This window comes from Canis lupus, chromosome 1, assembly GCF_003254725.2.
Source record: "Canis lupus dingo isolate Sandy chromosome 1, ASM325472v2, whole genome shotgun sequence".
In the NCBI taxonomy this organism is placed as follows: domain Eukaryota; kingdom Metazoa; phylum Chordata; class Mammalia; order Carnivora; family Canidae; genus Canis; species Canis lupus.
This window is the reverse complement of record NC_064243.1, coordinates 4,780,063-4,805,934: the sequence shown is the minus strand read 5'-3', so window position 1 is coordinate 4,805,934 and position 25,872 is coordinate 4,780,063. Positions and strand designations below refer to the sequence as shown.

Below are 25,872 nucleotides of genomic sequence, written 5' to 3'. Positions count from 1 at the left end.
TGACACAACAGAATTTGTTCATTGTATTATATACAAGCATTATTTTGCAAGGGTTTGAAATTAAAAACAAAACAAAACCCACAGATAGTTTAGGAGTCCACTGGCATTTCATGGAATTTGCCGGGTGGGATGGGAAGGGAGGGCTCAGTGTCTGTGTGCGTGTGCATGTGCGTGTGTGTGTGTGAGAGAGAGAGAAAGAGAGATAGATGAGGTGGTCAGACACAGGGCATAAGGCTCAAACTGCTGTTTTCAGCAATAAGAACACCATTGTGTCGGATAATTACACGTTGCATAGTCTCCATGATAAACAATAACATTTGCTTCCATTTTGGTCTAAATGAAAAGGAACATTTTCCCTTTCACAAGCCAGCTTTGCTGCCCAGCCAGATGGCTCAGAGCCCACGCTAATGAGGGGCTGCCATCCCAGGGTCAACCCGCAGGAGACCTCTTTGCTGTCACGTTGCAAAAGCCAATTGTTTTAGGAACACAGACCGCAAAACCCCTGCCCCTCCCTTGCTTGCTCACCCTTCATTTCATGCCTGACTTCATGGAAATCTTGCTGCAGAGAAGCTGATTAGTGGTTCGCGGGTTCAAAGAGACCATTTCCACTGCAGAAAACCGCTGTGCAGAGCACAGCCCTGGAGGAGCCAGAGTCTTTGCTCAGAAGACAAGAGCCGGTTCTCCTTTACTGTAGAATCTACCAGTCCGAGGGCTGTGCATCAAACCTCAGTTTTAATGTAGGTCTGCCACAGAGGGGACTTCGTAGGTTTTCCCTCCTGCCAAAGACTACAAATGCAGGGTGAGGCATCCATATGCAGGATCGGAGGGCCCTTACGAACCCTGCCAGTAGTGACAGGTTGGGGGGGCACTGCAGGTGACCACAGGCATTCACACAACAGTGCTCAGGACCCACAGAACGCAGACCAGCTGGCACCTGGAGAAATGCATCCAAATGAACACAAGACTGCAGCCCCTTTTTGTCTGCACCCGGAAGGCGCAGGGCAAGGAAAAGATAAATAGCTTGGAATTCATCAATCTGGGATTTTTAACCTTCAGATCACTTTGTCGTCTTCAATTTGTAAGCCATCAACCATTTCCTTTTCCTCTCCTAGCGTCTTTCTCGATTGACCAGCCGGTTATGTGTGGCACACCAGCTTCCTCCTGGGTGTGCCGTAGAAAGGAGTCCCTCCCCAGGGGATCCCTGGCTGGTTCCCGGCGGTTTCATCCACCTGTTCCAGGAGGGACCTCGTGTCTCAGCTCCTGCAGGAGCTTCACTAGGGCTCGAGGACACCTGCCAGCATGGCGTGTCACCTAGGGCTCTGTATTCATTCATGGACAGGCCGGTCAGCCTCTGACCCTGCCCGAAGTCCATGCCTAACCTCGGCACTTGCACTATCTCCAATCCTCAGGGCAAGTCAACATAGTGCAAACAAGCCTGCAAGTCCTGCTCCAAAGGCAGATGCACTGGGGTGAGCAGTCAGGTGCTCCCTAAAACACTGTCCAAAAACTTCTTCAAATGCAAACTGCTAAATGCTGTCCTTACACATCCTCTCCTTACACATTATGTTTCCTAAAGATGCAACTTTTTTTTTATTGTATTTAATTCCAAATTCCAGCCAGGCAAGCTGTCCCCATGGGCAGGCTGGGGAAAGCACCTCTCTCTACCCCAGAGCCTCACGCACTCACCTGCTCATGCTCATGCTCACGCTCACACACGCATGCAAGTGCACCTATGCAAACACCTGTACTTGCTTGTGTGCACTTTTTGAAATGCAGCCACGTTTGCAGGGAGGCCAGCTGGAATCCCTTGCTCCCAAGGCTGAGCACCAGCAGCTCACACGTCAGGAGAGCACAGGGACAGCTCGTGGAGGGGTTGGGGGGGGCATTTGCAGGGAGGACCGTCTCCTCCTTACGACAATGTGGAGGGGGTCCATCCAAGGCCACGGCAGCAGCTACTTCTCTGCCTCCTGCAGTTCCCTCTGCGTGGCTCGGAGGAGACTCCGAAGCTTCCAGAACACATCAGAGGCTGCTCTCGGGGGGCTGCGGGCCATGCTCCAAGGGTCGGCGCACTCCTGCACCGCGTCCCGCAACTGCCGCTGCAGTGGGAAGGGTATGGCCCAGCTCCCCAGACTCGAGGAGAACCAGTGGCGGAATATCTTGTCGCAGATGACCTGTGGGAGGGCAGACAGGGCGGTTAGAGCGCGCTGCACCCCGGCCCCACCCTCCCCTGCTGCAGGGAGGCCTCCTCCCACAGCGTGGGCCTGACCCCAAAGCGGCCTCCCCTCCAGACCCCGAACCACTCAGCACAGGGAGTCGAGGCTCCGTCCAGCCCCGGAGCAGAGGGGAGGGTCTGGGTGTCCGTAGAGACAGGGGAGCAGGGAGTCCCCGGCAGCGACCCCTGGGCTGCGCCACTGCGTCTCTGAGATGGGCTCGCTCACCCCTAAGAGGGTCACCACACGCGATGACCACCTGACAGGGTTGGCCCGGGGCCTGGTGACGTGCGGGTGACGAGCGGCCGGCACACGCGACCGCCCGTTGAGACGCGCGTGGAGAAAAAGGCTGTGCTGGAAGGGACTTCGAAGCCCTCTGTGTCAGGAGCAGGAGTGAAGAACTAAGCCGCCACCTGGCAACCCGGGACCAACAGGGTCTGGAGGCCCAATGCCACAGATCTCCTCACACCCCACGGAAGCCGCGGCCGCTCCCCCCACCTTTCCTGGGTCCCTCTCGCCGGGCCCGCCGCACCCAGAGCTTCGGAGTTAGGGGGCTTTATGGTTCTGTGTCACCCTGGCCCGGACCCACTGAACAGAGGCCTCAGGGTGGTAAAGCTCCTTCTCACGGAAGACAGGTAACTAACTTCGTTTCCCAATCCCTGCAAGGGCGAGGATTCTTTTTAAAAAACAAATGATCTTAGTTGTGCAGTGATGATACATCCGCTAAAATGTTAAATGTTCCCAAGGACACACCACACAGTCCTGGGCCTCCACGTTGCTCCTGACCGTCAGACACTCTGCGCCGGCCTCTGGGAGGCGACCCCTTCCTTGACTGTCTTTCTAGAGAGAGTATGTGACACACAGGCCTGTACATGCTCCTCCTTCTCTCCCACTTTGCATCAAAGGCAGGATATTACACACCGTTCTACGGCTTCTTCCCATTTAACCAAATATCGGCTTCCACGTTGATTCTTGTACAGATTTCCCAATTGCTCGAATGGCTGCACCTCATGAGTGTGGATAGATCATAAATTATTTAACTAGCTCCCTATTGATGAAAATTGAGGTCGTTTACTAACTTTTGTTATTATGAGCAATGCTGCAATAAATATTTTGCATAAATGTCATTTTCACTTTGCACATGCAACTAAATTTCTAAAATGGAATTTCTGGGCCAAGGGGTATGTGTGCATTTTTTGTTTTGGTACATATTGCCAAATTGACCCCATGAAAGTTGTACTGAGATATATTCTCACAGTAAAGTATGTTGACAACACCTGTCTCCCCTACTGGCCACCAATACGTGCATTGTCCTTCATTTTTGCCAACCAATGGGTGAAAATGGTTTAATTTGCCTACTTCTTAGCAATCAGGGTGAAAGCATTTTGTGCTTCCTTTTCAGTGAATGGTCACGTTAATGTCCTTTGCTCACATTCCCATCAGATTGTTAGCCTTTTTTAAAGATTTTATTTATTTATTCATGAGAGAGAGAGAGAGAAAGAGAGGCAGGCAAAGGGAGAAGCAGGCTCCATGCAGAGAGCCCAATGTGACACTCTATCCTGGATCTCCAGGATCACGCCCTGGGCTGAAGGCAGCACTAAACTGCTGAGCCACCTGGGCTGCCCTGTTGGCCTTTTTCATATTGATTCATAGACACTCTTTGTTTTGTAAGGACATCATCCCCTTGCTTTGACTGACTTCCTGGAGAGTGGACTCTGAGATGGAGGTTTGCAAGCAGGGATTTATTGAGGTGTGTGCCTGGGAATTACACCTCCATGGGCCTGAGGGAGATGGAAATCGTCCTGCCTTCCTTACAGAGGCCAGGGACTGGGTTTTGCGGATGCCCCTGCTCCCACTGACCGATCCACAGACGCTGTGCCTGGCACCTGGAAAAGCCATGGCAAAGGACCTTCGGTGGGGAAGGACAATCCTGGGGGCACTGTCTGAGCCTTGACAGCGGCTGGAGCACAAGGCCCCCCTTGCCCTCTACTCTCCTGACCCGTATGAACAACTGCAAATATGTTGCCCATTTTCTCATTTAACTTTTTTTTCTAAAGATTTTATTTATTTATTCATAAGAGTTTCTCATTTAACTTTTAAATATTGCTCATATTTTGGGGGGATTTTCTTTTGTTTTTTTCTATGTGGATTTCTTTCAAGATAGTTAAATCTGTCACTTGTTCTTCCTACGGCCTCTGAGCTTTGGTCCAAACTCAGAAAGGCCTTCCTTACTCTTGAATAATATCTAAAATTCTCCCAGTTTTCTTCTGGTACATTTAGGATTGTATTTATGAATAAAGACTTGAGCCCTCTAGAATTTAGTCAGCAGTGAAGCAGGAGCAAATGCAATCATTTGTTGTGCCTGGTTACCCGGTGACCAGCACTATTCTCCCTACAGCCTGGCCACCTCCTGCCGGCCCGATAGCTACCTGTTTTTATGTCAATCTCTGAAATTTAAAAAAATTCTATTCCTTTGCTCTTCAATCGGGGCAGGGATATATATATATATATATATATATATATATATATTTTTTTTTTAGTAGAATTTTAACTTAGAAAAGTAATACATTAGGAAGAGATGGGGAACCCAACATTGGCTCAGCAGACCGCTCCATCCATTAGACCCCCATTGTTGGTCATTTGCTAACAACCCATAGGGGCAGGCAACAGGCAAAAATGACCACCGCCCCCTCCACCAGTCCCTGCCCCCACTGAGCACATCCAGCCTGAGTGGCATGGAAGGGGTGACTAGGCCACATGAACGGGGTGCCACAGCACAGAAGGCAGTGGCAGCTCCAGAAAACAGTGTCCCCCAGCCCACGTGGTGGCTGCTGCTTACCTGTAAGTTGCTGTTCACTCTTTCTGCTCCACACTTGTTGACTCGCAAATCACACTTTGAAAAACAGTCAAAGAAATTACAGTCTTCATCTCCTGTGCAATTCTGCTCGAGAATTTCCCTCATTTTGGGTTCAAAAAAGGCCATGTCCACATCAATGGCCACCACCTGTAACCAAAACAGCACATGGCCATCAAAAGGACTCCAAGGCTCAGGGCAGTGGGAGCTGGCGCATCTCTGTTCCCCACTTGCAGTGCAGGTGCCAGCAGGTTGTGGGATCACAGAACCCTACCTGCCAGAAAGAGGAGCCCAGGCCATGCTGCAGGGCTCTTGCCTTATTTACACAAGCACGTGGCATTGACCATATTGCAAGGCTTTTGTTGCAAAAAGGACTTTTGCTGGTGAAAGCCTAGATCTGGAACTATAGCTGGAAGTATCATTTTTCAACTTTAAATACTTTTTCAGCTTTAAAAGTAGAATCTCTGAGGGGCACCTGGGTGGCTCAGTCGGTTGAGTGTCCAACTCTTGGTCGGGTCATGATCTCGGGGTCCTGGGATCCAACCCCGGATCCAACCCACTCAGTGTGGAGTCTGCTTGAGGATTCTATCTCTCTTGCCCATCCCCTGGCTCTGTCTCTTTCTCTCTCTTTCACACAGACACATAGACACACACACACACACACACACACACACACACACGTATAAATGAATCTTTTAAAAAAAATAGAATCTCTGAAATGGCTTAAAAATAAATTCCCCCTCCATTGCTGTATCACTTGGGTCTCTGACCCTCAAGGATCATCATTATAAAAGCTGTGAGACACAGATAATTTATCCCCATAAATATAAGCAATGAAGGAACTGATGTCCCAGAGTCTGTAAGTGTGATGGTAAAAGTGGGTGGCGGGACCTATGCTGTCCACTAACAGCGTATCTGTGACCCGAGTCAGCTGGTTTCCTACTGACTGGTTGGATGGACACATGGCTGCAAAAGGCAGCATCAAACCTCTTGCATGAGAGTTGATGCCTGTGGACCCTGATCCAACAGCATCGAATACTAAATACCACTGTCAGTGTGAGCACGTGATCGACTCCCTGGAATTTCAGATTTATCTTCTTGGCTTCAAACCAACTAGGCTTCAAAACCAGTAAAAAGAATACCATCTACATTATGCAGATTTTCCTCCACCACCTGAATTTTTAAAAATAATAATAATAAAAAGGATTATCTCAAACCTGATAAAACCTGGAGTTTGCCCAAATCAAGCAGTTCATAGCTTCAAGGTATTAAAAAAGCTTTCTGAAGACTTGATGAATTTTCTGGAGCCGGTGGCGTCTCACAAGCCTTCACAGGCCACCCTCTAAACGTGAGCCCTTCCTTCTGCCTTGGGTAGCATCTCAAAGAGGGCTCCCTGGCTGGGGTCCATTTCCTCTGCAACTCGGCAGAGTTAGAAGCTACATTCCCCAGTTTGGGATTTTTGTTTTTCACTCAGGAGGGATGCCAGTCGGTAGTGAACTTCCTTGGGAATGATTCAGTAGAACAGAAGAGAGAAAATAATCTCTTTCAAAATATATGGAGAATAATGAAAATGAAGAACAGGGAAGTTTTCTCTACTTAAGAGCTTTGCTTAGTTACTAATTCAGACACAGCAAACAGAAATTACAATTTTAATCCATTTCTCCTATTTAGCCAAAAGAAATAGCTACGTTGGCTATTTACCTTAGCTAATACAGGAAAAATATACTAAGTCTGTGCTCATGAATCTATTGTCTTTTTTTAAAGATTTTATTTATTTATTTATTCATGAGAAATACATAGAGACAGAGGCAGAGACACAGGCAGAGGGGAGAAGCAGGCTCCCTGGGGGGAGCCCGATGTGGGACTTGATCTCAAGACCCCAGGATCATGACCTGAGCCAAAGGCAGATGCTCAACCGCCGAGCCACCCAGGCGTCCCAGATCTATCGTCTATATAATTTATTGTCAGGGCTCCAAGGTTCCCTTCTTTCCATCCTTTCTGGCAACCTCCCATGGCCCCCACATGTCCTTTCAGCTCCTGTGACTTTTCTCTCCCATTTCTGATCTTTCCCTTCTCATCTCCCAGGGAGAGCCAGATTTATTTTTTAATTTTTAGCGTGCAGTGTAGAAGGGATTACAGCTATTGTAAGCATTAGCTCTACGCATCTAAAATAAGAACAGGAACCAAGCCCACCAAAAAACCTGCACAGGGTTTCTTCAATCATGTTAGGAGAATCAGCACATTCTTCCTGCAGGATTCCTGCAGGAATCACCTAACTCACATCTTCATCAGACTTTATGCTGGCATCCGGCTAGAAGGGGCTGATGAGAACTGTTTCCTCCTAAGTAGGAAACACGTCTGGCTAAAAGGAGCACCTGCTGGAGATGGTTTGGGGGCATGAAGCAAGGATGTTTCCCAGGTATTCCTTTACAACCACTGGGTAAATTCTCAGGACCTATAAGTGGGGACGGGGACTTACAGAGAAAGTGAAGGACTGCAAGTCTCTGAGTCGCAGCCCCAGAGTGTCGGACCCAGTAGGTCTTGAGGGCAGGGGAGGGCAGACAGAGGCAGATAATTTGCATTTCTAACAAGTCCTCTGGTGATGCTCATACTTCTGGGTTTCACTTAAAGTCGTGAAATCATAGGTAAAGTTAACTTCTTGAATGTCCACGTCTGTGAGGAGGTCAACAATGGTGGGGTTGGCCAAGGGGGATCTCTGTCCTTCCTCCCCCACAGCCACCCCCCTGCCAGAAGAGCTCAGGCAGAGGAAGGGCCTGTGTGCCCCAGCACGGTCCACAGGGTGCAGTCTGGGGCCAGGGCAAGAAGTGCAGCTATTATTTCACTGGACAAATATTTCGCATCCATTACGCACAAGACACTGGAAGGCATAACTCTAGGGCAGTGCACAAGCCAGCAACGTGCCATGTTTCCCTTTCACCAAGGAAGACCTGTCAGCCCCGCCGCCTTCCTACAGCCTTTCCAAGGGAACTCAGCCCAGACAGCTTCACAATCCCCTCAACTGTTGCTGTGCCTGTTGAGTTCCACTCACTGACACTCCATGACACTTGCTGTCAGATGAGCCCTGGTCCTAGAACTGCCAGAGCGGACACACCACACTTCCTTTCCCAGGGCCCTGGGTGCCCGGGTTCCCAGGACTTCTCTGAGAAAGAGAACAGTGGTCCTTCGTGTCCATCACATAAACTTTCTGCTCATGAATTAGGGAAGCTTGGCTGGGACTTCACCTCGGAAAAATATGCTGGCGGGGTCCCTCCCCTTCACAGCTTGGAGCATGGCTAGGGGTCTTGTGGAGCTCAGGATGTTGCAGATGGAGCTTAACTCTTCCAGAGCTCACCACCCAGCGTGCAGACCCTCTAGGAACTTCCCAGAACCTTCTGGAACCTCTCAGCTCTTTCCCTTCCACACTTGGGGCCACCCCAGCTTATCAATCTCTCTGGAGCAGCCAGGGACAAGGCGTCAGGACCAAGCAGTTTGGGCAACTTGCTGCCCCGCTCTTCATGGTGACAGAGGCTAGACTGGAGAGGGGTTTACACAGGGGGCAAATTTTGTTTCCTAGCTTTCAGGCTGTTGTAAGAAGGCATTCCTCTGCTACCTGCTGCCGTAGGTAGTACCAGTAGGTAGTACCTGGCCGGCAGTAACAGAACCCTCCCCCACAGCCACCTTCCCAGGCCTACCCCACACCCACAGCTACTTCTTAAGGGGTCCCGACATGCTCCCCAGCGCAGGGTAAGGACACCTGTGTTAGGGCACCCAGATCGCCACGGCATTAACCTGACACTTGGGTTTAGCCTAGCTGGAGGGGACCGGGGGAGGGGGGGGATGACGAGGGAAATGGAAGGGGATTAGCTCCTAATAAAACACTGGAGTCCCTCCTGCTGCTCCTCCACCACACTCAATTCCTTGTGCACCTGCATGGCCCAGAGGGGAGGCAGACTTCACCTACCCCACAGAGCAGCACAGAGGCAGACACCTCCCCCAGGCAGGTTTCTCCCCTGGGAGAAGGCTCCCGAACTCTAGCTGTCCCTCTAGAAGTCTTACCCACAGAAGGGAAACCATCTAGAACCTCTGCAGGAAGAAAGCACCAGAAAAAGCCTCACACCATCATAGACCCTGGGCACTATGAAAACAGCATCCTCCAACCGGCTGCTGTACAAAAGCCCCCAAAGGCCACCTTTCTTTGTCATCCTCTGTGGCTCCTTGTCTCCTGAAGATTGTTTGCTCCACTCGGCAAGAGCTTGCTTTCAAGTTAGGTCTAAGAAGCTGCTACGCTGCTTTGGAGAAACCAGAACAGCCATTAGGGAGGACAAACCTGGCCCTGCAGGGTCCCCTGCCCCTGCCCCTGCCCCTGTCCCTGCCCCTGCCCGTGCCGTAGGCGCCTTCACTATCATTCCCCGCCCTGGGTGCTGCAAGGTACGCGGGTTCTTCAAATCCTCTCAACGCCCCCCGCAGGGAGGTGCTCTGGCGGGTCTGGGGTGTCCAGGCCAGGAGGTGGCACATGGTTGCAGCGGTCTCCCAGGATTGGCAGACACCCCCTCCTAGATTCTCTGCCCACCCCCACCCTCCCAGGGCCACTCACCGTAAAGTCACTCCTGATGGCAAAGTTTTCGGGCTTGACATCGCACAGGTGCAGGCGGTGAGCAAAGTCATCCTCGAAGTGGCTCACCATGTCCAGGAAGCTGAGCGCCATGTCGCTGACGGCCCTGGCCTGGCCCCGGCCACCCCGGGGGACCCCCGCGGCCCCCTCGAGCGGGAAGAGGGCCCGGTGGCGGGGGCTGCCCGCGGCCAGGTACTCCACGGCGTAGAAGTGGCCGCAGGAGCCCAGCACGGGCAGGGCGTGCCGGCTCAGGTCCTGCAGGAGGCTGAAGAGCACGAACTCCTCCTGCTGGAGCAGGGCCCACAGGCTGGCCAGCTGGCCCCGCCGCCCCCCACCGCGCCGCCCCGGCCACAGCGGCCCCAGGCTACCGCCCGACAGCTCCAGGCCCAGGGCGTTCCTGACCTCGCCGGCCACCAGCAGGTGCAGCTCTGCCTCCAGGGCGTCCGGGCCGCCCTCCTCGGCCGCGTCCTCGGGCAAGCTGAGCGGCTGGAAGCTGGAGAAAGCCTCCTCCTTGGACTTGAGGATGATGGGCCGGCCGCGCCAGGTGGCCTGCAGCACCTTCTTGCCCCGCTCGTAGTACAGACAGCGCTGGTACCGCAGCTGCCCCGCCACGCACAGGTCCTCGCAGAGGTCGCCCACCAGCACCCCGCCCTGGTACTCCTGGCACTGGAAGGAAGGGAACAGTGGGTCACAAGGCGGGAGGGGCCGAGTGGTCACTGGGCAGCGAGAGGTGGGTCCCTGCACGCGGATGCTCCTCGGCAGCTGTGGAGACAAACCCCACGCGTGTGAACGTCATGGGCTGAGTAATTAAGTGGAATCATTCAAGGAGTGTTTTATATTTATCACATTATTCAAGCAGGCCCAGGTCTTCAGGATCAGGAGGCCTGGTGAGACGTGGGGCCCGCCACCCCGTCCCCATTCTGGCCACGTGATGCCGGAAAGGCCTTTCACCAGCTGGTGTCACTTCCCTCAGCTGCAGAGGCAGGGCTGGCCGGGCCAGGTTCTCGACGCCGGCCCCACCACCCGGCCGCCCTGGGGAGACTTGAACGGCCAAGTCACACCTTGGAAGGTGGGTCCCCAGCGAGCCTCACCTGGTGCCAGGGCCAGCCACAGCAACGACCCTCTGGGCAGGCAGCCCCTCGGCCTGCTGTTTGTGACACCAAGGGGTGTGGCCTATAAGGCCAGGGGATCTGGAAGGACTACAGGGGTTCGGAGGAGCATCCTCTACAGGACACAGGAGTTAGAAGAGGCCTCGTGGCTGGTTGTGTCACCAACAAAAGCTTTTGGAACACAGGAGCCCTTCTGGAAGTGAAGGGCGTGTTGGGTGCCTGGTGGCGGGGAGGAGGGTCCGGGAGCCCTCAGATGGGCTTTCTCCTAAACTTCAGCAGCTCTCAGGATGGGTGCCACACGAGGGGACCCAGTGACTCCCCCACACACAACCACCACCTATAAACATCCCTGAGAAGACAGTCGAGCCAGGCCCTGGCTGTTGGTCCTGCCAGGACGAGGACAGGAGGGAGGGCAGAGCTAGAGCAGAATAAAGTAAAATGGAGCATTGTTGCTCTGTTCTTTTTTTAATTTTTCAGGAAACCTAAGGGCACCTGGGTGGCTCAGTGGTTGAGTATCTGCCTTTGGCTCAGGGCGTGATCCCAGGGCCCTGGGATCGAGTCCCTCATCAGGCTCCCTGCATGGAGCCTGCTTTTCCCTCTGCCTGTGTCTCTGCCTCTCTCTCTGCCTCTCTCATGAATAAATAAATAAAATCTTAAAAAAATATATTTCAGGAAACCTAAACCCCTAACCCCATTGTTATTAGGAGCTTCCCTCCATCTGTTCCCCCACAGATGTGTCTTTTCTTCCTAGAAGTTCTGCAGCACAGGAGACAGGGGCTCCCCTTCGTTCTCACCAGATGATAAGACAAAGGGAAGCCACCACGCTGTTTCCTTCACTCTATCTTGTGCGCTACAAGTGCCTTGAGTGACCAGCTGCAGCTGAAGAGCAGTAGAGACCATGGGATGTGGCCAAGAGTCACAAAGCTCCAACCCTGGCCTGGCTCTGCCGTGACATCCTGAGCAAACTACCCCACCGCTCTGAGCCTCTGACTCCCTCCCTGCATCACCAGTCTGCCTCCCTTGCTCGGTTTTTGGACAGGCGGACTGAGAAAAGTATGTGAAAACCATTCATTTATTCAAGCACAAGGCATCACAACATGGCCCTCCAACAATGGCCAACTATATGATTGCACGCTTTCCAGACACTCTGGTCCCTTCATGCTGGCCCCCTTTGTATCATAAGCAGCTCAAAGTCAGACAACATACTTCCAATGCCTGGGTATATGAACAATTCCAAACTCCTAAAAGCTCTGAAAACTACAACTTTTTCATGACTCATTGAGACTCATGTGGTACCAAAGCCCAACTGAAAAGTTGCAAATCTGTAGTCTAAATGTACTCGACTCGGTGTGAATTTCCATACCTTACACTGCAGAATGATTCATTTGATTACTGGTTCTGCTTCATATGCAACATATAAAGTAAATGATTAATATTATTTTTCTAATGCCCAAAAAAGCCTGACTTCAAAAAACATGCCTGGTCCCCAAGCGTTAGATAAAGGACCGTGGACCTTTATAAATACTCTAGTTTAATTGTTCCAAGCATGCATTACTAAAATGCTTATTTTTTATATTTATTTATTCATGAGAGACAGAGAGAGAGAGAGGCAGAGACACAGGCAGAGGGAGAAGCAGGCTCCATGCCGGGAGCCCGACGTGGGACTCCACCCGAGGTCTCCAGGATCACGTCCTGGTCTGAAGGCGGCACTAAACCGCTGAGCCACCCAGGCTGCCCCCAAAATGCTTATTAAAAAGAAATACTCCTAGTTCTTAAAACAAGTATATGGAATTTCGGGACCATTTCAGGCCTTAGCTGGACAAGAGCCGGAGAGACCCAGGCCACACCATCTCACCTGATCCTAGGGCTTTCTGCTGAAGGAGGCTCCCAGGAGCCATCTCTCCTCTGGGGGCTTTCTTGGGTGGTGGGGGTGTCACACTGACCAAACACAAGGATGTGCGTGGTCATGAATCTGACCTGACCACCTTGTTGCTGGGCTGCCTTGTTGTCTTTGGCAGACACCCGTGATTAAGCTGTGTTAATGAACACCCACAAAACTGCGTTAAACACACGTGATGCTGTGTTCATCTTGCAATTTAACGTAACACAATGCTGGTAAAATGTCATCCTTTTAATTCCAAGCTTTGGGGTCAAGAAATGAGTGTTGAAAAGATCAGGACCCTTTGAGTCACTCACTCTCTGCTCAGAATTGCTTCCATTTTGCCCCTTGTAAGAAATAGCAGCTGACTCAGGCTCCCGGAGACCTCTCAGAATATTCTCAGAGGAAGGTGGGGATGAAAAGGTGAAGTGTTCTAGATAAGCAGGAGCAAAAAAGATATGAATGATGGAAATAATGTGGGAGGCATTCATTTCCCTTGTTGGTGGTTTTTTCCCTACTCTATCTTGTATTCGCAGAGTCTCACATTTCTTCAGTAAAACGGATCAAAAAACATTTTTAAAAAAATTTCGGGGATCCCTGAGTGGCTCAGTGGTTTAATGCCTGCCTTCAGCCCAGGGCGTGATCCTGGAGACCTGGGATCGGGTCCTACTTCGGGCCCCCTGCATGGAGCCTGCTTCTCCCTCTGCCTGTGTCTCTGTGCCAATCTCTCTCTCTTTCTCTGGGTCTCTCATGAATAAATGGATAAAATCTTTAAAAAAAAAAAAGTCCTTATAAAGCCCCCAAATTCCTTTTTGCATGATTCCAAATCATTTGATTCAATTCCATAGACATTTTTGGAGTGTTGTCACATTTAAAGTCTAATAAAAAGTGCTTTTGTATGAAGTACAGAACAGGAAAAGAAAAGCAGGTGACAGAACCGGTCTGGTGGGAGGAGGTGAGTCCTGAGCCGAGAACTTCAGAATCCTGGGAGAAGCCAGGGTAAGAAGGGAAGAGGCAGACCGCACTGTAAGCGGGAACTATGGAGGCATCGATCACAACAGACCAGGGCCTTTACTTTCATCCCTAACTGTGGCTGAAATTGCCACAGGAGAGACAACTGTGGGCTCATAAGACAGCTCCACTCCTCTGGGACCGGGAATGGACAAGGCCTTGCTACTTGGGCCACACCTGGCCACCTTCAAATCAACAAAGTTTCTCTCCCAACTTAACCTGGCCTATGTGAGCTGAGCCACTTTCCAACTATAGGTACCAAGCTCAGGAGCTCACAGAACAGAGGTGGTTGCCTTCCAAACTCATGAATGAGAGCTGAGTATGACCTGTACAGGGGTAGGTTCACAGCCACACTTGGCTCTGGGCACCCCGGGTTTGCTTCCCATCTCTGCAGACCTAGGAGCTGGTGGCTTCTGTCCAGGTCTGTACCATGCTGATACAGGGTCACAGGAGACCTGTGAAGGTCAACCAAGGTCACAGATACAGAGGACCGGGTTGTCTCAGTGGATGCTACTTCTCTCCTACCCTCTGCAGCCCTGGCCATTAGAAGGCAGAGGAGGTGGGGGAAGGGGGAGGGCAGAAGGGGGTGCGGTGGGCAGGGAATCCTGTTCCTGGACAGATGCACCTGAGCCCAATTTTGAAAGCCTAATTGCAGTGTGCCTAGCAGATGGGGGGCGGGGGGGGGGGGGCAGTTCCACTGCAGGAAACAAGCTGTGCAAAGAGCCAGAGTTGCAAAGTAGCCTGGTGTGTTCAGGGGCTTGGAAAGCAAAGTTAGTACCAGTAACTGTGTGTGACAGACTGAGCTGTCCTATGAAAAACTGCCATGTCACTGCCAGATAAAAATGCTTCTACCCTGCAAGAGCCAGATCAACCTTCCCCAGGGGACAACCCGCCTTCTCCAGGGGATCTTCGTCTCTGTCCTCCGCCCCCAGCTCCCAGTCCGACAGACTCACTTGCACTGTCCTCTCTCCCACCGGCTCCCCACAGCACAGTGTTTTCTACAAAACTATCCTGCACTGATGATATTGAGTTTAAATCAAATTAAAATCTATACGGTTTTGCCCCTGCAAATTTGGATGGCAATTCCCAACAGGAGTTACAAGATATTTTGAACAATGGTATCATCATCGAATTGATCATAGAGCCTATCACTTTTGGAGGGGAATGTTATTTGGGGTGTCTTTCTGAAGCTTAACACATTAAGGTATAAGTGCGCCTCCTGCATGGCTTATGGGGTGCAATGTCGTGCATCAGAAAGGCCCCAAGTGGAGGAAGGTGCCCAGAACCCCAGAGGGCCTGCCAGCTACCATAGGGGAGGTCTCAGGTTTATGACCAAACTTCTGGTACCCCGTCACCTTGTTCATCATAGGGGGTAGTTTACACTAGAGCAGGGTATACACGGTGTGGTGACTACAGAGCTGCTCTCGTCACCATCCTTTAGGATGATGTGCTTTTGGCATTTCAGTTCCTACTCTCTTACAGAACGTAAAATTCACCCACTGCAGCTATGCTGGTTACCAGTGTTGGAGTGAGTCTGCAGGATTTTTTTGCATGTCTGTGCCTCCTAAACAGGGAGAAGAATTCACCTAGAATTTTTTAACAAAACAGTGAATTTAAAATTCAAATTACAAGTTTACGAGCTAATTAAAAATTGCCATCATGGTAGAGACAATAGTGAACTTATTTTATGAGCAGCACATCCTCCTGAAGTAGCTATGTTTTAACTCAATAAAAGTGGTTTATGCACTTTAACTCCGTGTTTAAAATCACTTTTCTCTGAATACAAGGAGGAGCTGCTAGCATGAAGACACGTGCACTTCTGTGCCCGAATGTGTAGGCATACAAAATCCACAGGTATCATGTTTTAAAATAAACTGAAAAAAAAGTTAATAAAGTCTCCTTGAAGTGGACTGGCATTTTTTTAATTACTTAAACTCAGGGTGGATTTGTGTTTCCAGACTGTCTGCATGCACACAAACGCACACTCCTAGAATTCTCAATTCTGAGGAATGTCTTAGCGGCTGTTCCTAGAATCTTTCCAGCTTGTATCACGGTTCTCAGGCAAAAACAAAACCTGTCCACTGAGTCTGGGAAACTGTTGACAGGGTCTCAAAGGTCATGCCTAAGGGCTGGGTTTCCTTTTGTGTATTTGTTTCTGTTTTTAAGGAGCATGAAGTCTCTACGTAGTGAGCAACATAGCACAGGATAGAACTCCTTTCCTGAGCAGTTAGCTGTGCACTGCAGAATCTCCGAGCATTTAGCCAGTCTACTGTGCAACCCCTCTTGGCCCCTGGATGGCTTAGAAGATACGCATTACAAACATGACCAGAGCACTCAGGAAAATAGAGTCATTCCCTGCTACAAAATCTTTCTGGATGCTGTAGTCCCCCTGGGGCCACGGGTTTCTACCACAGCAAAGAAAGATAAGCCTATCCTATGAGAAAGCAATCTCCACTGGAGGCAACTAAATTAAATCACATCAAGACCTAAAGAGCCAAAAGGGAGTTAAGCCTTCTGACTAACAGAGCCTGTGAGAATATTTTTGAGATGCCTTGAAAATGATGTGTGGTGGAAGGATTAAAAATACCTCATTGTTACTCAGGGTTTTCATCATTGGGGAAGCCACCTATTGTCACGGAGTCTCTACTGTCACACTGGTCAGGAGTCTCATACTGGCTGCACGACATACCAACTGTGTGAATCAGGATAAATGACACTACCTCTCTGAGGCTCAGTTTTGCCATCTGTGGCATGAGGATCATGTAAGCGCATCCCTCGCAGAGGTTACTGAGGGGATGAAGTGAACAAACACAGGAAAAGTTACATAGCCCAGGGCCGGCCCAGAGTCAGCACAGCACAGCAGCAGCATCTATCTCTCTGCCTCTGTGTGACAAGCTCTGCCTGCAGAACCGGGAGCCAGGCTTGGTGAGTATAACCCTCACCAGCCTGGGATGGGCCCTGACACAGCTCACTAGAAAAGAAGGGCTCTAGAAACCATACAGAGAAGTCAAAGATGGCTTACAGATGTCTCGATTATGAGATGTGCTGAGAAGCCACAGCACAAAGGAGCACAGCAGTCTGACTCAAAAAATCCAAAGCTAGAAGGTCCAGGGCTCAACTCCTTGGAAAAAGTCCTGTTGGCCCTTCCAAATCTCTCCTCTTCCAGGGCCACGAAGTGTGCTGAGCTCCCTGGGCAGCCGGGGTGCCGCGTGAGGTGGTGCTAGCAGGCCCGGCTCCCAGCTCCTGAAGCTCTGCACCTGTGTCTACAGGCTCTCCCTGGGCCACCGGTGGTACCAGTCACCTCGAGGCCCAAGACTCCAGCAGGAGTTCAGGGCTCCCCTGGCTCTGCCAGGGAGGGAGAGGGCTTTCTCTGGCTCGGCTGCAGTGACGCCCTCTGTGCTTGGTATTCAGAGGGAAAGCTAATGAGGGTCTGGAGAGCAGTCAGGAAAATCACAGCCAGTTTTCTTATTAAGGACAAAAGCCAGGCAGAATGAATTGAAAGTGCTTGGGAGCCTAGAGACAGAGGGTCGATTCAGCTTGAGTCCTGGGCGGCTACAATGCCAGCCTCTGCGTGGCAGCCAGGGCCCAGCAGCATCTGGGTTGTGCAGCCCGAGGTGCTGTCAAACCCGCACTAGTTCACAGAGTGCTGGAACACAGTGAGCCAGGGTGCTGGGCAGAGCGAACACCCACAAATCCAGAATGGGGAAGGTGAAAGGGGACGAGGCAGGAAGAGAGGGAGAGAAAGCCAAGCCCTGAGCACTTGTGAGGAATAACGGCCTTGAACAGGGTGTCCAGATGACGCTCCTCAAAAAATCTGTTCACAGAGACAACACCAGATGATCTCCAGGAAGATAGACAGAGGCAGTATTTCAAATTGTTCTTTTGGCAATAGGCAAGATTGGGAGCCTTCGGAAGCAGAGCCCATATCTTCAGCTTCATGTCAGATTCAAAACAACCCCAGCTGGCTGCCATTAGAGATATATTGGTAGAGCCTCTAACCAGAATCAGATTTAATTTATGAGCTAGAATGCTGGGAAAGTTATGATTAGCAATTACCTAAATTATATTAGGCCATATAATTTCCATTAGTCCTTTTCCCACTTCACCAAAGATAAATAAATGAAAATAGCATTTTTATTTCAATGTAAAAGATTATATTATTTTTGTAAACAGGTATTCCATCCTGGGGGAAAAAAAAGCTATTTTTCTTCATTAAAATGAGTCAATCAGTCCCCCAAAAACAGAGGTGGGGAAAGAAAGCCTCGTAAAGAGAATTTTTGTATGGGTAGCTGAGAAAGTTGATGAATTGTTGCAAGGTAAAGAAAACTTGATAGAACTTCAGTGTCACCGTCCATAGATGATTGATAATAGATGACTGAGAGATAGGATGGAGGGGATCATTGATGAGGGTCCCACTGGCATTGTGATCAGTTCATAATGACACATGTCAGACTCAATTCGGGAATATTTCTTTTAGTTTGTATGTTTCACTCACTTCTTCAATTTTTCCAATCTCACCTAATTTTTTTTTAATTTTTAGGCTATGAAAATTTGAAAACCTACAATCTCAAAAACCCCACTCATACGTAAGCAATTGGACTGTGAACGTCCCATCGTTTTTTGAGGATTTCTTAGAAAATAGATAATTTTTCACAGCAAATGCTTAGATAGATGGTCACTGTTTTAGGAAGCGAATCCTCGAATAAGAAACCAACGGGACAGTAGTTGCCCCTGTCTTCACCTCTTCGGCTTTCCTTTCGGGGATTCCTACCTTATCCCAGTCTCCTAATGTGCATGATCTTCCGGACCAAACGGGGAGAGACCGAGGAGCGGCCAACGTTGGGAGTGAACGGAGGAGCACCTGGGCCCAGCGCACGGGGCAGCTGCCCGCGGAGGCTGCGTCTCTAAGTGCCAGCCCGCCGGGACCGCTCAGGCCCACGCCTGCAGGGGGTCGCCGCTGACCGCCGGACGCGGGTCTGCGGGCCCCGCTCCCCCGAGCGCGCTCTGCCTGGGGCCCCAGCGGCCGCGCGGAGGCAGGGGCGCCTCCACCGGTCTGCGCGGGGCTTGGCGAGACGCGCCCAGGCTGGAATCCCGAACCGCCGCCGAGCGAGGGGACGGGCGGAGAGGCCGAGGCGCGCTCCCCGCCCCGAGCCCCGCCGCAGCGGCCGGGACGCCCCGAGCAGACCTGCAAACTTCCCGGGCGCGGGCGCGGGCGCGGGCGCGGGCGCGGGGGCGGCGGGAGAGCGGTCGGGCAGGAACACTATCTTGGGACAAAGGACCAATTTTGGCGAAAGGGGAGAGACCCCTCCGCGCGCCCACGGACTCGCGGGCAAGAGACCGGGTCGCACGCACCGGGCATCCCACGCACCGTGTCGGGACCCCCCCCCCCCGCCACCGCCGGTGCCACGACCGCGCCCGACTGCCCCGCTCCCGGGGCCCGCGGAGGGTGTCCCGGCCCCAGGCCCCCGGAGCGCGGCGCCGGGCAGTGCGGCGGGACCTACCAGCGCGGCCAGGATGCGCCGGCTCTTCTCATCCGTGCAGCGCTCGGAGCGGACGCCCGGGTGCGCGCGGAGCAGCAGCGCGGCCGCCAGCACCCAGCCCGCCGTCCACGCCGCGCAGGCCAGCAGCGCCCCCCGCCCGCACCGCCCGCGCCGCCCGCAGCGCCCGCAGCGCCCGCAGCGCCCGCGCCGCCTCCGCGCCATGCCCCGCCGCCCGCGCCCCGCGCTCTCCCGGCGGCTCCGCGGCCCGGCCGGCCCGGCGGGGGAGGGGGCGCGGGGGAGAGGCCACGCCAGGGGAGGGGGAGCCCGGCGGCCCGGCGGCGGGGGGGGGCAGGGTGCAGGGGTGTCCGCGCGCCGCGCGCCCTGCTCCACCCGCCGCACCCACCACCTTTCCCACTTTTTGCTTTGCACCTTTTTCTCCCGCAAGAAGACCAGTCCCCTCTTAAACAGAATCCGCGGAACCCGCGTAGATTTAAAAGCCCCCCGGCCCCGGCCCGGCCGTTCAGACTCCTGGCTCCCTTAGTAACACATCTTTAATTCAGACAAGACCTCCGCCCCCCTTCCTCTCTGGGCGGCCGAGCCGAGCTCTCCACAGACCCCGCATCCCTGGGTGCTCCCGGCGGCAGTCTGTCCCGCCCCCCCCCATTGACCCCCTCTCTGAGATTCCTCCCTCCTCTGAAACCAACTTGGGTCTCCTCCGGGCCCTCCAGGGGGTGAGACCCCCCCCCCCCGCAGCGTGCCTAGAGCCAGGGTTTGGGACATGCGGACGTCTTGGCGACACCCCGCACACACACACATTTCCCGGGCAGCCTCCTAACCACCGCCGTGGCCCAGGATGCCGAACGACGCCAGGGACGGCGGGTGCCACACTCTTGAAACGTTTCCGCTTACCCTGGCTGGGGCGGGGCGGGGGGGAGCAAGCGTTCACTAAATGCCGCTAAATCTGTATTTATGTATATTTGTAACATCATCTGGGGGAGCAGCTTCCAAAATCCCAGTCGTTATATAAAATAGGCGGGCGCCTCAGCCATCAGAGCTGTCTCTGGTTCTTGCCAGCCCTCTCCACCCCACCCTGGGCTGCTCCTCTGTTCCCTGGAAGGCTTTCTCCTCTAAGGAGGGTCCGAGGTGGGTGGTGTCCTGGGAGGTGAACTGTCACAGCTGAAGGCCTCTGGAAGCTGCCCCCCCCCCCCCCCCCCCCCCCCCCCCCGGTGGCTCATGCATTCGCTGTGAAAGCTTATTCTTAGCTGGTTCCCTTCCAGCCCAGAGCAGATCACCCTCCTGCCTGGTCTGTAACGAAGTTCCATTCCTGGGTGTAGGAATTATAGGAACTACTCCAGCCTGATAAAGCACTCAGTGATGTCCCTGGGGAACTGGCTTCTTAACCTTGCACATTCTGCAACTTACCGTTTAACCTTCATGGCTTGCTGGTAGAAGTCTCTAGAAATTGTGAAACATCAAAATAACAGAGGCCACCAAGTGAGCACTTAAGGTATAGGGCCAGTGTTCCCTGATGCAACAGACACTCAGATCTGGGGGTCACTTAGATAGCAGTGATGTGAGCCAGAGTCCCTCCTGCCACTGCCACCCTGCTTCCCAGGGTACACCCCAACAGAAGTCCTGCGGGGAGGATTTTGGTAAGCTGGCCATATCATTTCAAAATAATTGTGGAAAAAAAAAAAAAAAAACAAAATAATTGTGGAGCCCGGAAGACATCAGAGGCTATTGCTCTAAAATCTTGACCTGATGGTGCAAAGTCGATTCCTTTTCCCAAGAATCTGGAGTTCTGGGGCAGGAAAAGAAGGAAAAATGAGGTAAGGACGTGTGATCACTTATGCTTTACAACCTTGGGATCAAAATCACAGGAGGGAAACAGAACTTGAAATCAGAGTTAACAACATTGTGATTTGCAAAGGTAGCTTTTACCGTTGTTAAGGTTCTAAGAATGTCAATCACACTTCTTGTGGCGTTTTATAAAGAAAAAAACAGAAGAACAAAATTATAACCCCACAATAAAGAGATCCTTTAAATATTCAGCATTGTTTTAACACAGAAGTTACAGTACTTGCTAGACCAAAATAAAATCCTCAGAACACAGGACGATGCAGGCTGCCATCCTGCTGTACAGTTTGCACACTGCACAAAGCCATGGAGAGGTGGATGGCGCTGAAGTCCACCAGAGCTCAGCCCCCCAAACCTTTTGTCCCCCGGGGGCCTCATGCAGGGGCATGAGGCTTTTGAATTACCTGTCCAAAGGGGGCTTTTTGGGGTATTCACATATAGGTGACTCATAGGCCAGCTGTACCCTTGATGCTAAAGATATTCCCCTAGAGCTGCAAAAAACAAACAAATACATCCATAATTGCGTTAACAACAGAATGTGAAGCTTTGGCTTCATGAACCAAGAAAAACAAGTTAGGTCTCATCTCCCAGAAGCCCTGCCTGCTGCACGTTGGTGCCATCAGCACGTCTCTGCAATTGTGCTGCATGATTCAGAATGACTGGCAGCCTTCGTGGGGTTGGCAGGGGGACCGCAGGTCAGGAATAGGGGTATGGGCAGAGCTGGGGAGTGGCTTGGCCCGGCGCCTGCTTCACATCAGATTGATTTGAATAGGCTCTGACTCCTTAAAAAAATTTTGTGAAATCCAAGAACTACTTCCACCTACTCCCTTACCTGAACTATGAAAATGAGCCATAATATTAGAAATGGCTGGGCACAGCGATCCCTCTGGCCATGCTGCATTCACACGGAGTGGTTTTCCTCTGACTTGAAGGAGACGGAAATTTTGCTCCACATGCCACCCGAGAGAAAGGTCTGCAAGCAGATGACAGGCCACCCTGTCCTAGAGTCCAGGACCCATGCCCTGTGCCCAGGCCTCAGGCACCCACGGAGAGGAGGAAATGCAGCATGTGATCAGGGTTTGCTCATTTTAAATAAGAAGTTAGACTAGACTGTATTAGTTCATTTATTTCTTCCACTAGATTGGAGGCTACTTGAGGCTAAGCACTGTCTCATTTTATGTTGTAATCCCAGCACCTTATCTGGTACCCGAAACAAAGGAGTATCTATCTGCTGAAGAAAGGAGTGAAAGGTCAGAAAACTTTGAGAATCTCCATGGAATTCTTCTTGAAAAAGTTCTTTGAACACATAAATATTTCTTTCTGATTTCCTGAGGCTAAATTGAGCAATCCAGCACATCACAGGGTTAGGAATATGTTTGAACATATCCTTTGGGTTCTGAACTCATCTATTGACAGTTGAACTTGTCACCAAGAAAAAATATGAGCATTTTCACTTATAGGCCATTATTAGGGGGGAAAAAGATAAAATTCTATAGTTTTCCGACTTTGATTATACTAGACAGACAGGTTTCTTAGTGCATGATTCTGCTACATTTCCATATACATTGAGCTTGTAAAAATATTTTTCTTCCTAAAAGGACTTGGATAACAACAAATATGCCTGTTTTTAATATAGTAATTGATATATTCACATACATTAGCTTATAGGATTCTCTGAGCAACCTGGCAGGTGGATCGTGTGAATGCCACTATGGAGTATTTCATAGAAAAGGGCATGACCTCTTTTATAGGACCTGTTAGTGGCAGCGACAGTGTTAGAAGCCACTCACCTGCTTCTAGGCTTGAGATCAATTCCTGTTTTGATGTTGGAACAGTCCTCTCTAGAAGTGAGAATGTAAAATGTTCTATATGTATCACAATTGTTTGTTGACATATCCTGCCACAGGCCAAGAAAGTTTCACACATTTTGTTGTCTTACCAGTCATTTGCAAAAGTTATCATTGGAACAAGATTTTAACTCATGCCTTCCTACTATCTGTCTCTGTTTCCCATCCCAACAGTGGCTGCCATGTTTGCCCGATGGTGAACCACAGAAAAGGGGAGGCCACCCTTCAGAAGACGGCGTGTTTCTGTTCACTTGTTATCAGGTTGTGGGGTGAGGGAGGGTAAGTGTGAAGAAAAGAATGGATAGTCCTACTTCCGACTCCAATAAAATAAAAAAAAAAATCTCTCCTCAAATACGTTCCACACTTCAGAAAGGCAAACGGCGTCATCATTTGGATTTTCCTGAATCCATGTATTTACTTTGCTCTTATCTGAAGTGAGATCAGCCCTAGTTTTAAAATGCAAGTTGTGTTTGGAGAGGAAGGAGAGGCGATCCTGTATCTGAGCTAGCCTGGGTGGGGGATCAGGGTTTAGGTATCTCTAGGAATCCTTTACAACCAGAGGCCAGGGTTCCAGAATGTGAAGGGATAGAAGTTAGGATGGTTAAAAAAAAAAAAAAAATTACGATCTTGCCTAGAGTCCTCAGATCATATGGTTTATAAAGCTCAATAACCATTTTACCACAACTTAGAGTACAGCATTCTTGAGTGCACTGGGCAAGGCTGATGCATCAGGATTTCCCTTACAATACACTTTATAACAATAACAAGTGGGAAGAAACCCCAATGTGGATAGTAGGGATCGGTTAGATAAACTTCCTTCACCCCTAAGTGGAAAACATATGCCATCACCAGAACCTGGGATGTGAAGTCTATGTTGACAGGGGAGGGATCAGAGAAGAACTTCCCACTTTCCCCTCCCTTGTCAGCACACACTCCACATTTCTTCAGGGAATCAGCCCTCTCCCTCTCAGTCCCCAGGGTTGATGTCTACAGACAGTGGCAGGTGAGCCTGCTGAGGACAGCAGGCACCTTCCCCAACCAGAAGGGTGGAACCCCAAAGGGCCACCAAGAGCCAAGGGGACTCTGTTCTTGTTGGAACTGGTGGGAAAGAGAGAGCTTCTCCCCCCACCCCCAGGTGGTCAGGGTCTGTGGATGCAGGCACCAGGGACCACCCAGGAAGAACCTGCAGGAGAATGATCAGCTCCAGGAAGGATTCCTGAGGACTTGATTTGAGCACCTGACTTTTCAGTTGCCCCTTTGTGGCTTAGCAAGCATGCGCTGGTTTTCTGTCATTTATGATGGAAAGAGTCTTGACCGGTACAGACGCTTATAAGATGTCACTGAATGAAGAAGCAGGTTTCAAAACATTATGTCCCATCTGGGGCACCTTTTAAAAATCCAAACCATATATTTTTGCATGTACACAAAAACTGATGGAAAGAGACACCAAATTGTTTACAATATTATATCCAGATGGAGGAAGGACAGGTGCTTTTATTTTTTATGTCAAATTCCTAATTTGATTGAAGACAACCGCCCATTACAAAGAGATAGTAAAAAAAAAAAAAAAAAAGGCATTGTTATTTAAGATGAATCACTGCAAGAGAAGCCAATCTCAGAATTCTGGTATCCTCCGAAGCTTCTGGTCTCATCAGCTGCTGTGATGCTAGACATCCGAGAACTACAGGCCTGGGCTACCCTGAACCACTTTAGAAGTGCAAGTTCTTCATCTTCTGTGATCTCACAGTCTTGCTCATTGTTCTGTAATAATGCTTAACATGGTAGGAGTTCATGCATTCATTTATTCGCTCATTCATTCATTCTATAAGTGCCACTACTTTGGTGTCAAAGATGTAGAGGTGAAAGAGCAGGGTCTCAGCCCTCCTTTGGTGAAAACAGTTACTCTTCAACATGGGATTCTCTGCAGGAGGATATGCTGCTTCTCTGCCCTTCCCCATGCCCGCTGGCCACCCAGGACCCCCAAGGGTCCCTGCCAAAAGATGGTCTGCAGCTGTTGTTACCAAACCCCTGCTGATCCCAGGACCACCTGCTAGGTGTTGCACTCCAAGCATGCACAGTGACCCTGAAAAGGATGGGCTGTGAGCCATGGTGATGGAGGGGTTGCGGGCCAAGCCACAGAATTATATCGTTTTTTTCTGTTTCATGTTTGTCATCTTCCAGGGACCAGAGGAAATCTCTTGTCATCCCCCCAGAAACTGGGGACAATGGCTCTTGCCCATATAAAGAGGGCAAACAGTTCCCTCTGTTCTAAGGGCAGGCAGCCTGCTAGACCAGACATCCTCCAGCCCATGTGGTCTCAGATTACTGGGTTCCAGTCAGCAATCGTTAGTCTTTAACAGATTTATTGAAGCATAATTTGCGTGCATAAACTCTCCTCAGTTTTAGGCATATAATTCAATGACTTCTGGTAAATTTACAATTGTGCAACCATCACCACATCCAGTTTGGAACATGTCTATCACCCCAGAAAGATCTCTCTTGCCTGTCTACCTTCACTGCCTTTTCCCAGCCCCAGCCCCAGGTAACCATGAGTCTACTTCCACACATTTGTTTTTTCTAAACATTTCATATAAATAGAATTGTTCAATAGGTGTCTTTCCCACCTAGTTCTTTGCACTTAATTCAGTTTTTCTGAGGTTCATCTATGTTATGAAGGTATCAGTACCTCATTCCTTTGTATTCATGGATAGTATTCCATTCCACAGAGATTCACCATTTGATGGACATCAGAGTTGTTTCCACTTTTTGGCTATTGTGAATAATGCTGTTTTGAACATGTATGTCTGTGTCCTCACATGGAACATATGTTTTCATTTTCCTTAAATGCCTAAGCATGGCATTTGTGGGTCTTATGGCAAATTTATGTGTAGCTTAAGAAACTGCCAAGCTGTTGTTTAAAGTGGTTGCATCACTTTACATTCCCATCAGCGATACACAAGGGTTCCAGTTTCTCCCCATCCTGGCCAACAGCCGTGACGTTGGTGATGGCCAT

The 25,872-nt window shown here is 50.6% G+C and overlaps 1 protein-coding gene across 1 annotated transcript; it reads right to left on the bottom strand.

Moving 5' to 3' along the window:
- DIPK1C (divergent protein kinase domain 1C) lies at positions 1-25,872 on the bottom strand. Its single transcript, XM_049111369.1, has 7 exons — positions 25,793-25,872; positions 21,417-21,503; positions 20,578-20,610; positions 19,177-19,612; positions 9,659-10,342; positions 5,050-5,214; positions 1-2,171 (listed from the first exon to the last, which is right to left on the bottom strand). The coding sequence occupies exons 1-7, from the start codon at positions 25,870-25,872 to the stop codon at positions 1,953-1,955; spliced, it is 1,704 nt and encodes a 567-aa protein (XP_048967326.1). The 3' UTR covers positions 1-1,952.

Bases quoted from the DNA above. Each gene is read 5' to 3' on its own strand.
- DIPK1C (XM_049111369.1), bottom strand. From the start codon at position 25,872: ATGGCCATCACCAACGTCACGGCTGTTGGCCAGGATGGGGAGAAACTG. The intron at 10,343-19,176 runs GTAGGTCCCGCC...CCTTCCTTCCAG, and splicing joins GGCGCATCCTGGCCGCGCTG to TGCCAGGAGTACCAGGGCGG. The intron at 5,215-9,658 runs GTGAGTGGCCCT...TTTTGGTTACAG, and splicing joins CCATCAGGAGTGACTTTACG to GTGGTGGCCATTGATGTGGA.